We start from the raw sequence: 14,490 nt of genomic DNA on the forward strand, positions 1-14,490 counted from the left end.
TATATACACACACATACATGCGTGCGCTAAAGTAAGCGCGAGCGCAGATCTCTAATAATGCGCTCCGCCGCACACCGCTCGGCCAAGTCGCACATGCGTGCTGGCTTAATCGCTATTTTCTTCCACCTGCCAGTAAAGTGCTATGAAAAATATAGTAATAGTATTAATTTGGTTACTAGCTCACGCACAGGTTCTCGCCCAGCCACCGTTTAGGTTCTCTGTCGTAACATAAGTAGTACTTGTATGTATATGCATAGTAATGAAACATGGGAAATATAGTAATAGCATTAACTGGATTACTATCTAGCCACCGTCCGGTTAATAAATAATAAAAACTACTCCCTCCGTCTCATAATATAAAAGTGTTTTTGACACTACACTAGTATTAAAAACGCTCTTATATTATGGAACGGAGGGAGTAGATTGCTAGTCCGGTCACCATTTTCTTTTTTCTTATTTTAGAGACAAGCGTATTGAATGGTAATTAGTTTACGACGGCTATATATCTAGTAATTTGGATACTAGTTTACGATGGCATATCTTGTAGTAATAGTGTTACTATTGGGTTTAAGCCATCTGTTAGTAGCCCCAAAGTAACATCGACCACAAAAGTGATACATATTACTTAAACTGAGGTAGCCGAGAGCATAGGGTGGTGTAGCCGTGGTCGAGGTAGCCGTGTGAGGGACGCCGTGGTTGATGTCGAGTCGGGGTGGCCAGTGTCGAGGTAGTCGCCATGGACCGGGAAGAAGAAGCGGCGGCGGCGGCAACGGCTAGGTTAGGAGCGCAGCGGAGGTGCTTGAAGTGGGCGAGGAAGAACCTGATAGCGTGACGAAGACCGGCGTGGACGGTGGCGTCCCGCGTGCGGCGCGACGCATACCACACAGAAGTCAACGCGCGTGCACGGCGAAGTGGACCGCGTGCCACGATGCTACGGCCCAAAGGAACGACGCAGTGGTAGCGCGCGGGTCGGGGCGACGATGGGGAAGACCTCGGGGCGGCAGCACGGACCGCGTAAACCGATCTTAAATCGAAAAACCAAAAAAACGATCAAATCGATCAGCGAGAGAGAGATAAAAGCCGGGTCAAAAGATCGGGAGAAAAGACTCTTTAGGGCAGTCGGTCAACACAACCGACGGACGATCCCTAGGTAAGGGCGACGTGGCCCCTGACGGTGATCATGGAGACCGACCGCCCCGGGGGCAGCGTGGAGCGGAAGCGGCAGCTAGGGTTTGGATCAGTTAGGCTAATACCATGTGAGGAGAATAGAGAGGGAATTGATGAAAATTATAAATTGTTGTTGTATTGATTGAGCCTCGTGAACATATATGTCGAAGTATATAACCATCATGGAGTACACGACAAGCTAGAATAAGTTTTGGTCTATCCTATGTTTTTTAATAATTACCATACTCAACAGTACGTTGGTCATGTCGTAAGCTCACGAGTAGAACAACGTGGATATGAACTCAATGATCCTTCAACCTTTTTATTCTTGATAAAGAAAGCTTTTATTAACTCTTATGTGTCTGAATTTGACTGTTTCCACATTCTCTAATCAAATACAGTATATAAATAGATTCGTTCGGTGGGTCTGATCTCTGATGGATCAATATGTTCGTCTCGGCAATGACGACACACAGACATGATACAAAATACTCCACCTATGGTCAGGAAAATAAATATAGGTTGCATGTACCTGTCGAACGCCCTTCTTTTTCTTATTTTCGTTTTAAAATTTGGCTACTTTTTCTTCAGTATGATGTATGTGCTTGTCGCACTGACGTTGCTGCAAACATTGGATATGGACATATGGTAACAACGATGAATTGTAATTCCATGGCAGCATGACGTGCCTCGAGGTACGCCCGAGGAGGAGCTGCTTCCACAAAACGGAACTTGACTTGTTAAAAGTAGGTCATGTTTTTCGCCGTGTGACTTATGTTTCGGAAGTCAGTCAACGTTGCATATATTACTCCATACGAGGTGCATGTTTCTATAGTTAGCTAGATTGCTTCCATACGAGGAGGTGCATGTTTCTACCTGCTCAATGGACCTTCTTTTTCTTTATCTTTTCCAATTTGACCTTGTTTTCTTCAGCATTAGGTATGACCTAGTATTATGTATGGCATGAGGAAGTGGAGAGAGAGAGAGAGAGAGAGAACGCTTGCACTATATATTTGGCATGTTTGTTCTTTGGTACTTGCTTCATCAAAGATATCACAGCTGAGAGGAAGGTGTTTTGCTTCATTATGTTGCCATGCTTCCTTGTACTCTTTCTCCTCTTCATCATCCCTATGTTCAAGCCCTATGCCATTGGTGAAGATGGCTTTAGATACGGTGATGGCATCCCTTTGGGCATGCTCCGGCTTGATGGTGTGGCTTCTATCACAAGCGGAGCACTTATGCTGACCAACAGCGATCCTCAGAGGAGTGGACGGGCTTTCTCTAGGCGCTCATTTGGCTATATTACCTCTTTCTCGACAACCTTTGTGTTCCTCATCATCCCTCCGGATAGCAAGGATGGGGTGAGTGCGCATGGGCTTGCCTTTGCACTTTCATCCACGGTGGGATTTGTGTTCGACGCCCACCCGGGTCCGTACTTGGGCCTGACCAACATGAAGAGCCGTGGTAATGGCACAAATCAACTATTTGCTGTTGAGCTTGATACCATCAAGAATCCCCAATTTTCTGATATTGATGAAAACCATGTTGGGATTGATGTAAACAGCATGGTGTCTATCAATTCCCACACAGCTGGTTACTACGCATCAAATGGTATGTTCTCTCCCTTGAAGCTTGCTAGTGGTCAACCAATGCAAGTATGGGTGGATTATGATGGCACCTCACACAACCTTAGTGTCAGCTTAGCACCTTATTTAGAGCATAAGCCTCAACGTCCACTACTATCAAGCACTGTCAATCTTACATCTGTGTTGGCAAACAACTCATTCTATGTTGGGTTTTCATCTTCAACCGGCCTCCTTAAGTCTAGGCACTACATTATTGGTTGGAGTTTCAATACAACTGGGAAGGCTCAACCACTGAACTACACATCTTTGTCTCAAGTTATAGAAGATGTTAGGCCGAAACCACAGACTCGCTCGCATATCCCTAGGGCCATTATTGTACTGGTTGTCACAATATCAACAGTGATTGTGCTTCTTATTTGTGCTGTTCTTTATGCTCTTAGAAAGAAGGCAAGGAATAATTTTGAGTGGGAAATCGAGGTTGGTCCACCATCTTTCACATATAAAGAGCTAGTCAGTGCAACAAAAGGATTCAGTGATGCAATGCTACTAGGGGAGGGGGGATTTGGAAAGGTGTATAAAGGGATGCTACAAACCTCGAAACAAAATGTTGCAACCAAGCGAGTTTCACCAGAGTCCAGGCAGGGGATGAAGGAGTTCATATCTGAGATTATGATCCTTGGTCACCTCCGCCATCGCAACCTTGTTCAGTTGCTCGGCTATTCTCGTCATCGAAATGAGCTGCTTCTAGTTTATGATTACATGCCAAATGGTAGCCTTGATAGATTTTTGCACGGTCAAGATAGGCAAGACCTAGACTGGGTTTACAGATTTAACATTATCAAGGGCATCGCATCTGGTCTCTTCTACCTCCATTAGGATTGGGAGAAAGTTGTCATCCATCGAGACATCAAGACAAGCAACGTGCTACTCGACGGCGAAATGAATGCAAGACTTGGTGATTTCGGCCTTGCAAGGTTGCACAACCACGAAAATGGAACAGGAGCCCACGTCACAAACATTGCCGGCACACGAGGGTACATTGCTCCTGAGCTGGCCATGCTTGGGAGGGCAACCAAGGCGACTGATGTGTTTGCGTTTGGTGTGTTCATGTTGGAGGTTGCTTGCGGGAGGCATCCGATAGGAGTGAGCTATTCTGGTGAGCAGCTGTTACTAAAAGATTGTGTGCGCCATGCATGGGAACGCGATGCAATCCTTGCAACAGTAGACCCAAGACTGGAAGATTATATAACGGAGGAGGTGGAGTTAGTATTAAAGCTTGGCCTTCTATGCTCACACTCGATATCAAGTGCTAGGCCAAGCATGCGCCTAATTATGCAATACCTTGGAAAGGATGCGCTGCTCCCAGATTTCCCACCGAGTTTTCCAGGAAGAGATGAAGGCTTTGATCAATATATCAGTTCATCCAACTCTGTAGCCACGACCATGACTTATCTTTCAGGAGGAAGATGATCAATACAGTATTTTTTAGTGAAACCGAAAGATGTCATGTATGGTAACGGTGAAGTATGTTTACTGGTGGAATAATCTTGATACCTATGAATGCTCTGCTATTTCATATGAATGCTCTGCTATTTCTTGAGACTTAACTAGGATACGAGATCGCCCAGGTTGCTCCCGCACCTCCTCCCCGCCTCCCACTTCCCTCGCCGCCGCCGCCGGAGGGCGCCGCCGGGCGAAGCCCAGTTTGGCGTCGGCGGCGGCGGGGCTCTTATCCCTCCTCCCCTGGTGGCTACGGCGCGGGACGTGGCGAGCGGGCGTGGAGCGCGGCGCTCCCGCAGGGCGTTGCGGCGGCGTCTCGAATGGCCGGGCCTTGGGCGCGGTGGTGCGTGGACGCGGTGATGGCTGTGTGGCGAAGGTGGCAGGATGGGCTGGCGCGGCGTGATGGCGGGGTGGATGGTGCCAGTTCCGTCCGATCTGGCGCTTGGAGTCGCGGGTTGTGAGCAGCGAGGGCCGGTGTCCTCCATCGTGGCGGCGATGGCGTCAACATGATGGAGGCAGCACTGTGGTGGCGGTCCTTGTACTCTTGTCGCATCACGGCATTTATCTCCATGATCGATCCTCTTCGATTTGACTGTTGACGTGTTCCGGAACTACTGCCGGAGATCTTGCCCAAGGATATCTGGACCGGATAGTATCCGGTCGTGCACGTCCATATCAGCCTACGTGGCTCCAGGAGGGCGCGTCGCGAAGCTCTGTCGTTTGTCGACACCATGGAACATGTCGGCATCTCGATTTCCATGGCACAGACAGCAGCGGAGAAAATCTTGATGGCTAAGATCGGAGGATCAGTAAGGCGGATGGGGCCTTATAGGCGATGGAGTCAGCCAGATGTTTGATAACTTTCAGTAGCAGCAGTGTCAAGTGGGGGCAGCAGCACAGGAGAATTTCATTTTTGGTGATGCTCCTCGGGTGCCGAGTTGTGACTTTCAGGGTGAAAACTTAAGGTCTGTCCTTCATTGGATGTGCCTGGTAATTACCTTGTTGAAGGTATTGTTTTGAGAGCTCGGTCTTTCTCCAAGGTGAAAACCTATAATCTTGGATCGGGCGACGACGACGCTTGTGCACTGTTTCTCTCTTGAAGGCGTCGCTTTTGGAGGCCTTTTATGTTTTTCGGGTGCTGTCTTTGATGGTGGTTGTGTGCCGATGTTGAGAGGAGTTGATCACTTTGGCGCGGCCATTTTTTTCATTTCTTTCTTTTTTTTTCGGGTTGTGTGCATCCTAAATGTCTTTGTAACTTTTTGTTGGGATAGAGGTCGGGTCCCCTTAAAAAAAACTATGTACTACGTATGTTGCTGTATTGGAGGCAGAAGATGAAAACAGCGCTGCTGATGTAGTGATGTTTATATGTACGAATGTAGAGGTGTGGTTTGTCAGAAGATAAAAAAGATAAGATTCATCATCTGTATCGATCCCATGGCGCACAGCCAGAATGATTCTAGTCAATTAAAACCAGAGCTACCGGATGCTGCTACTTCTTCTACACAAAACAAACATACATGCTCAGATCAAGCTGCCGCTCCCGTGGCCATGGAAGGGCGTGCCCTGCCCCTGCCCCTGCCCCTGGGGTAACATAGCAGAGTACGCGTCACCGAACGGATTGGCCTGAGACCCAGAAGCACCGGCACCGGCATGCTGAAACGGCAGCGGCATCCCAAACATCTCCTGCTGCTGTTGCGCCATCATCGACATCTGCACGTCGGTCGGCGGCGCGACGCTCGTCGAGGCGGCGAACGGGTCCCCGGCGGGGTCCGCGTAGGTGGCCTGCGGCTGCTGCCTCCTCGCCGCGTCCTCGTACAAGCTGTCGAGCAGCAGGCCGTCGAAGCCCCCGGCCTGCAAGAAAGCATCAACGGCGGCAATGCAAGTGAGAACAGAGTTACAGAAATATGGGGGCAGTTCACATGGATCAATGGATGGTACTGCCGCACGGGGTTCTGCTCTTTGCGTAGTACCAGTTTCATCTCTGTCGATCGGTTGCTGATGTCGGTCCGTGCCGCGACCAACGCCAGCTCCCAGCCCGAAGATCCAGCCATGTCAACGGCAGCAGACGCAGACGCGTCGCTGCTACCACCTGAGCCACAGAGGAATGGAGCAGAGTGAGTCAGCGGCTGTTGAGCTGAATCCATGGGACGACGAGCAGGGAGGAGCTGGGAAGTGGAGCGAGGAAGATGAGAGCCCAGCTGCATGGAACATGCTTGTTACCTGGCGCTACAATGGCCAGGGCCAGTGCGTTGCTCTCCTCGAGCTCAGCGGCAGCAGAGCTCACCTCATGTAAACCCTGCACACACACACACCGGCAGATAACAGTTGGCTAAACATCAGGGCTGTATAATGCAATGACAGACATTGGCAGCTTACCAGTAAATCGAAATCGTCAGTGGTGGTGGTAGGTTGCGGTTCATCGTTGAGCTCAGGTGCAGAGTGGGGTTCCTCTTCGGGCTCCGGCATCGGTTCCTCCACTGCAGGTTCTTTGGTCGTGGCCTCGCGCGGCGGTTCAGGCGGTGGCTGTTCTTCTTGGTCTGCAGTAGGATCCAGCTGCCGATATTCCTACCAATTTGGTTCCAAAGCCAGTGAATTTCACCGGAATTCCAGAATTTTCAGTCGGTCCCGAAATAATTATGTTTCAGTAAAAGAAAAGATCAGGACACACGAATTCGCGGCCAGTATGAACTTGAATGTTAGCAGGATGTTAGTCAAGTTCAAACGACAATGTAACTGGCATTTTGTTCGTTTCAGTGGTAACTGAAGCTGAGAACCTTTTTTAGCTCATAAGCAGTAGGCACTTTTGAGATCAGAGAAAAGACTACTGAAATAATAGCTCCGGGAACTTCTCTGATGACTCACAATGGTCTTATTTGCAACGTGACATTTTTCAAAAATCTATTGAACCTTTCTTAAGCTTAATGACTCACAATGGTCTTATTTGCAACGTGGCCAGCTCTGGGAGCTTCTCTGATGTACTCTTCCATCGTCACAAGAAACGACGCCGGTGGCTGAAGAAAACAAAACACAGGGAAAATAAAATCATCTCAGCATCAAAACATACTCCTGAAGGAGTACTTCCTTGAACTGAAGTGAAACAAATGAAATGCTGAATTAAGTGAGTGTAGGTATCTGCCTCTCTGAGAACTGGAAACTGGAAGTTCCTGGCGAGTTCCAAACCCCTGCAGAGCTCGTAGAATTCAGACAGGCTCTTCGCCTAGCATTCCAAGCACCATCAATTCGCAAAAAACAGTTAATTCCACAGGGGAAAATGCAGAAGAAACGCTGGTCTCATAATAAGTACACGTACCAGAGTTCCTGTTCTTCTGTAGATGTCCTGGGCTTTGATCGCATCGAGCTTGCTCATGTCGAAGAACTGCGCAAGGCCGTCATCCGGTCAGAGCTCAACGATGGAGGAGAAGAGAAAATTTCAGAGATCGCAGGAAGACGCACCACGTCCACGAGGTTGATGATGCCATCGTTGACGGCGCAGTAGATCTTGAAGCTCTCCTTCAGCACCAGAGCTAAGGCGTACTGTATGAGGTAGTTCCCGAACGCCGCTCCTTCAGGCTGCAGTAAAATTTGGGCACGAATGTTTGCAGAAACTGTATGTGCAAAATGTGCAGTCAGTAACACGACGATGGTCTGAACCTCACCTGGCAGCCGACGAGCCGGAAGAGCAGCTGCTGCAGAGCGGGGAGCTGCTCGAGGAGGTCGTCCTTGCCGAGGCCCCTCGTCCTGCCCTGCGCCTTGGTGTGAGGCGTCTGCCCCTCCGCCGCCGGCGCCGGGGCTCTGAGCCGCTCCGCCTCCACGTCGTACCGCAGCACCGCGAAGCACTCGAGCCGCTCCTCGAGGAAGAGCGCGTAGGTGCGCACCCACGCGGAGCAGTCCCAGGCCAGGTGGCCCGAGTCGTCCTTGAAGCTGGACATCTGCAGCGCGTGGCCCCGGCGCCGCCCGTGGCTCAGCAGCTCCTCCCTGAACGCGCCGCCGTCGCCCTCCCGCAGCGCCCTGTGGATCACCACCAGCGCCTTCAGAGCCACCTGCGGGAGCACGATCCGTCCATCAATGCGAGTGTCCGGATTGTCAATGGCGTCGACGTCGTGGTGCCGGCGTGCGTACCACCCAGTTGCTGGTGTTGGAGAGGCGCCTGGCGAGCGCGTGGACGCAGTGGGAGACCTCCGTGCGCGACCGGGCGCTGACGATCTCTGCAGCGACGGCGACGACGCCCGCGGCGCAGGTGACTGGTCAGAACATACGTGTCGCGGGTATGCGGGGGACGATCGAGAGGAGAGAGAGGAGAGGCGATCTCACTGGCGAGGTGTCGGTCCTTGGGCGGCCGCTCGACGTGGCTGGTGGCCTTGACGACGGCGACGTCGAGATCCTTGAGGTGGTCGCGGCCGCTGTTGACCTTGGCGAGGCTGACGGTGGTGGAGTCCTTGATGGCGCCGCACGCCTTGCGCCAGCTCTTCTGCATCGAAGCCGTGCCCATCCCGCTGCCGATGCGCGGCCGGGCGGATACGTGTCGGCGGCTGGCCGGCGAGCGGCGAGCCGGCTTCTCTGTCCAATGTCCGATCCCCCGTCCCCGGGTGTCGCTGGCTTGGTCGTGCTCGAAGGAGTACGTCGTGGCGAGTCGTGCTGGTGCACTCGCGGTCGCGGGTGGACGGATTTTAATTCATTCTCGTGACGGGCCTGGCCCACCCCAGCAGTTCTGTGTGCGGGTGGATATTATTTGGGCCTACTTCTCACATGGGAGCTATCTCTCGCTCCCCTTGGCGTGGCTCTACTAGGCCGGCCCAGTAATGTAGCTGCAGGGCAAGTTTTTTCTCTCTGGGTTTTTATCTTTTTTACTGTTTCCACCGGTTATCTTCGTGTTTCTCTGGTTATCTTCGGTTTTATTTCTTTTTTCTTTGTTCCATAATTTTCCTTCAGATTTCATTTTATTTATTTTTTAGCACATATCTAAAAAAATTGTATATATAAGGAATATTTTTTATACATGTTTAACATTTTTAAAATAAATGGTTAACATTTTATAAATATTTTTTTGATCTCTATTTTTTTGTATGCATTGTAAATTTTTCGTATACAAATTAAACAATTTCGTATACACGTTTAACATTATTCATTTCACTTCTAATCTGATTGACAACACACACATATCTTCTCTAGAATGCCAACTCATTCCGCAAACAATAGTTTTCCATGTTCTAGCCCAGAAGAAATATACGGATGCAATTGCAAATATGAAGAACACAAAAGACCCGGTGCTCGTAACTTTCAAACTTGAGTCCAAGCCTTAGTATACCGATAACTCGCTGTCTGGTGATCATCCATTCTTTTTGGTCGAAAACCACCTCATATATTAATTAAATAAAGGAGTTATTACAATCGTTCATTCCAAAATTCACCATGTAGAGCGGAACATTGTTAGCAAGGGCACCATCCACTCTATTATCAAAGCTAAACTTCGCAATCTGACGGGCCATCACATTGGCCAAACGATTAATCTTGGAGATTTTAAAATTACATACTCATCTCACTTCCTTCTTATTCTGTTGGAATGAATAAGATACCATTTATCCAGGTCGTAGTAGCCGGAGAAGCTGCACCTACAAGCAACATGATATAGATCATGTAAAGAATATGGTTCATGTTACGAATTACAAATTGTTTATCATATGGTATATGGTTCGTTTCAATCACTGCCTTTATATGAAATCTAACATTTTATTGATTCAAGTTTTCTTCTACTTTGGAGATGTTCATGTTACTCCAAAAATCAACGGCAAATTTTTGCAATAATGCGGAGGAGGGCATCATCTTGTATATATAATTCCAACGGGCGCTTCATATAGTCGATAGAGTCCAAATAGTACTCGTTCATGGTTAGAGGGAAAGCAAAGATTAATTAACCATAGTTGATTACTTCTTAACAGTTTCACCAAGCCCATTGGATTCAAGTGAATTTCAACATCTAGTGGTTCTCACTAGTGATATCCAAAGCCACGATATCGAGTTTGGCAAGATTGGACATACTAAACTGCAAAACTAAATTGTAAAATATAAATGAAAGTAATAAAATAATGGAGTATATCTCTATTATTAAGAAGTGAGTTGGTGCATTCTCCTCATCTCCTCCGCAGGTTCCCCTACCTTGCCTTTTTCTTCTCCACGCCCCCTCCCCTTGTTTGGAATAATCTAAACCAAATCGTTACTTTCATTTCCTTGTCCTACTAATCAAATTTTACGAAAATCATGTCCTGCATTAACTCAGTCAAATAAAAACAAATCTTACTGAAGCCTCAAACCTTAGATAAATCTTTCATCGACTTCCCTGCCCATACCCAAATTAAATCAAATCTTACCAAAACCTAAACTAAATCAAGGCTTTTCTTGTATTCCCCTAGCCATACTCAAATCAAATCAAATATTACCAAAATCTAGAATATGGTGGGTGTAAAGGTACTACCTCCATTTCTTTATGTAAGGTGTATTATTTTCGGCATGGCGATCAAGGAACATAATTATAGATAATCAATGACGAAATTACACTTGGTCAATTAGTTGATTATCGGCAAATAAATCATTTAGCCTAGGAAGGAAGAGATGCACGCAATCGGGATAAAGATACTTTTCTTTTTTTTCTCTACAAGAAGATATTCATGCAATCAGATGAGAGATACTTTGCTTTTTCTGAAGGGTTAATTAGAAGAAATGCACCTTACATTGTGAAATTTTATCGGAAAACAAACACACCTCATATAAAGGAACAGAGGGAGGACTAATATAATATGTTATGCTCCCTCCGTTCCTTAATATAAGTTGTATTAGTTTTTCAAAAGTCAAACATTGTCTATGTTTGACCAACTTTATAGCAAAATCTATAGATATTTACAATACTGAATATGTAAAATATAAAAATATATTTCATGGTGAATCTAGTGACAATGATTTGGTTCTAGACATTGATATTTTTGTCTAAAAAATTGGTCAAAGTTAGAGAAGTTTTACTTTTTGAAAAAATAATACACCTTATATTTAGGAACGGATGGAGTAATATGTATGCCCCCGTTGCAATGCACGGACAATTAACTAGTAAATTAAAAAATGATCAAAATAGCATCTTATCATTTGAAATAGATGTGGTGAATAAAATGTTCTTTGATGATGTAATTGCACTTCGTGACGGTCTTGAGAGCATCGTGTTGATAACGTGTTATAGAGGGCGTGTGTGGGTCTAAGGCAAGAGCTAATCTAGCCTTGCTGGGCAAGGTTATGCGTTTCATATAGACAGAAAAAACTGACTTTTGATGGCTATTAAGTACTACACAATACACACCACAAAGTACAAAGAGAGAGTGGCGTTTTGGCACATGAAAGCATATGCTCCTGGGTTTTAAACAATTTTGAAATGTCATAAAATTCATAAAATCACTTTGGCACATGGGAGCATATGCTCCTGCCATCGAAAAATATACTGTATTTCAAAATGTCAAAAAAAATCCGAACACAAATTTGGCGTGCACATCTCATCACTGTATGTGCGCACGCCAAGTTTCATGAAAAACAGACATTTTATACGCATTGTATAAAAAAGACAAAAAAAGATGTGTCGTGAAAAGCCTTTTTAAACACTAAATTTTGTCCCTTTTGCATATGACATAAAAGTTGTCGGTTTTCCACGAAACAAGTTTGTATGCACATAAAATATTGAAATGTATGCGAGAATCATTTTGTCAGAATTTTATGACATTCTAAAATATGTTTAAAACACATTTTAAAATCCAGGAGCATATGCTCCCATGTGCCAAAACGCCACTCGGAAATTCACTTTAGCATATGGAAGCATATGCTCTTGCCATCAAAAAATATATTTCAAAATGTCAAAAAAAAATCGAACACAAATTTAACGCGCACATCTCAGCATTGTATGTGGGCACGTCCAAGTTTCGTGAACAATTATACATAGACCACAATATAAATTGAACTAGATTCGTTCTCCAACGGCGGGTGGCAGCGCTTCAGGCCGATCGGTCGGCGCAGCTTAACATCCGCCGCAACGCCGCGTTAGCTCGTCGACGAACTCATCGAAGCTCCGCTGCGATGACCCGCCGTGCGCCGCCGCGGCCTCAAGGGTCGCCCTCACCTTCTTCACCGCCTCCCCGAGGTCCTTCCCCTCTTTTCCGGACATCACGCGCTCGATCCTCGCCTTCACCTCGTCGGCAAACACAGCGCCACGATCCCCGATGGTCACGCCGACGCGCCACTCCCGCACGACGAGTCGCCGGTTGGTGATCTGATCGGTGAGCAGAGGGAAGCACAGCATGGGCACTCCCGCCCACACGCTCTCCAGCACAGAGTTCCACCCGCAGTGCGTCAGGAATCCACCCACCGCGGCGTGGGAGAGCACCTCCACCTGGCAGCACCACGGCACCACCAGCCCACGCCCGGCGGACGCCGCCGCGAACCCCTCGGGCAGCGGGTCCGGGTCGTCGGAGCTCACGATGCCCGGCCGCATCACCCACAGGAACCTCGCGCCGCTGGCCAGGACTCCCCCGGCGATCTCGCGCAGCTCCTGCTTGGTGACGTGCGCGTAGCTACCGAAGGAGATGTAGAGCACGGACCCCGGCGGCTGCGCGTCCAGCCAGTGGGAGCAGTCGGACTCGGCCCACATGGAGGTGGCGACGGCGCTGCGGGCGAAGCCGGCGGGGAGGATGGGGCCCACGGCGTAGAAGGGCTTCTCGGCGCGGAGCGCGGCGATGGTGGACGGCTCCAGCTCCTCCACGGTGTTGCAGAGGACGTAGTCGGCGCCGCGCGCCTGCTCGAACGCCTTGAAGATGATGCGGTGCACCACGCTGGTGGCGTCCGTCTCCTGGAGGTACGACATGAGCTCGTGCGGCTCGATCGCCGGCACGCCCGGGATGTACGTGATCGTGTCCTTCCGTGGCTCTGCAACACGTCCCAGAAAGGATCTTCAAAATCGATGCCATGGCAGACTATTTCGCCACGTTGAATTGAAACGTGAGCATACGTGTGGTGCTCACCGTTGCATCCGAAGTGGCCGTTTTCGGTGAGCAGGTGGACGTGGTAGTAGAGGTTGAAGATGAGCGCGGCCTCCGTCCAGAAGGACACGTACGGGATGCCGAGCTTCCTGGCCAGGGTCGCCGGCCACGAGAAGAAGGTGTCGGCGACGAGGCACGTGGCGGCCGGGTCGACGACGACGCGGCCGAGCAGCTCCTCGACGTGGCCGGAGAGCGCGTGGAGCAGCGAGCCGTGGAACTCGTCGTGGTGCAGCGACCGGTCGAACCCCAAGGGGAGGCCGTCGCTGACGAGCTCGCAGCGCACGTCCATCCCCGCCGAGCGCGCGCCGGCGAAGGCGTCGTGCCCGGCCGGGTCGACGCCGAGCGCGCGCGCCGTCTGGTCGTGCACGGCCTCCGTGGTGACCACCGTCACGGCGAAGCCCCGCGCCGCCAGCCGCAGCGCGAGGTGCGTCTCGGGGATGATGTGGCCCTGCATCGGGTACACCACCACCACCGCGTGCGGCTTGCCCTTGCGGCCGCCGCTCGCCGCCGCTACGCCGGCATCCTTTTGCGCCATGATCACCTAGCTAGCTAGCTAATTCCTCCGATTTTCTGCGAACCGACCGACACTCGCCTTTCAAGAGCGCAAGACCTGAGCACCGCCCGGGGACTAGCTCATTATCAAATTCTCTCTTCGCCGCCGGCCGGCATCCGATTCGATCGCTTGGCATGTGCAGTGTGCTTTTTCTACTGGCTACCGCTCTGAAGTAGTGGTGTTTGGTGCCGACGTTTAGTCAAAATTTGCTAATCTGGCGTTTCGATCTGTACGATCCACGGAGAAGGCACGTCCCTGCAGATTCGCTCCTTAACCGTGCTTAAACTCAGCTCAAAGGTAGGTCATGTGTGTAACCAAAGGGAAAAGGGTACAGCGAAAGTGGTTCTTCAAATATTCCCTCCCATGCGCATATCCGACAGCCAACCACATCATCCCCGAGACGCACCTCCTTCGCGCACATGTACGTACACAGCCCAAAAACCACCATTGCCCCAAAACAGTAACCACCCATCAATGGGAATTTTATAGTCATGGAGAAGCTCTTTGGCACTTGAATCTACCGTAGAGTTGTTCTTCCTGTCCTAGAACGATGGGACATGTTGATAGGTTATATCTATGAGCAGAGCATCCTTGAACAATATGATCTCACACTAGGTAACTC

General features: G+C 49.2%; 3 protein-coding genes across 3 annotated transcripts; 1 reads left to right on the plus strand and 2 right to left on the minus strand.

Moving 5' to 3' along the window:
* Positions 1-1,847: 1,847 nt before the first annotated feature.
* Positions 1,848-4,223, plus strand: LOC123165538 (L-type lectin-domain containing receptor kinase SIT2-like). Its single transcript, XM_044583204.1, has 3 exons — positions 1,848-1,862; positions 2,307-3,230; positions 3,630-4,223. Exons 1-3 carry the CDS (start codon positions 1,848-1,850, stop codon positions 4,221-4,223), a joined length of 1,533 nt encoding a protein of 510 aa, XP_044439139.1.
* A 1,551-nt stretch (positions 4,224-5,774) lies between these two features.
* LOC123169497 (putative clathrin assembly protein At5g57200) lies at positions 5,775-8,818 on the minus strand. Its single transcript, XM_044587369.1, has 10 exons — positions 8,565-8,818; positions 8,373-8,494; positions 7,910-8,293; positions 7,707-7,823; positions 7,564-7,629; positions 7,184-7,264; positions 6,630-6,818; positions 6,474-6,549; positions 6,224-6,342; positions 5,775-6,104 (listed from the first exon to the last, which is right to left on the minus strand). Exons 1-10 carry the CDS (start codon positions 8,740-8,742, stop codon positions 5,775-5,777), a joined length of 1,662 nt encoding a protein of 553 aa, XP_044443304.1. The 5' UTR covers positions 8,743-8,818.
* A 3,195-nt stretch (positions 8,819-12,013) lies between these two features.
* LOC123166463 (UDP-glycosyltransferase 86A2) lies at positions 12,014-14,025 on the minus strand. The gene is made up of 2 exons (XM_044584266.1): positions 13,298-14,025; positions 12,014-13,202 (listed from the first exon to the last, which is right to left on the minus strand). Exons 1-2 carry the CDS (start codon positions 13,848-13,850, stop codon positions 12,298-12,300), a joined length of 1,458 nt encoding a protein of 485 aa, XP_044440201.1. The 5' UTR covers positions 13,851-14,025; the 3' UTR covers positions 12,014-12,297.
* Between the last annotated feature and the right edge of the window lie 465 nt (positions 14,026-14,490).

This window comes from Triticum aestivum, chromosome 7D (genome assembly GCF_018294505.1).
Source record: "Triticum aestivum cultivar Chinese Spring chromosome 7D, IWGSC CS RefSeq v2.1, whole genome shotgun sequence".
In the NCBI taxonomy this organism is placed as follows: Eukaryota; Viridiplantae; Streptophyta; class Magnoliopsida; order Poales; family Poaceae; genus Triticum; species Triticum aestivum.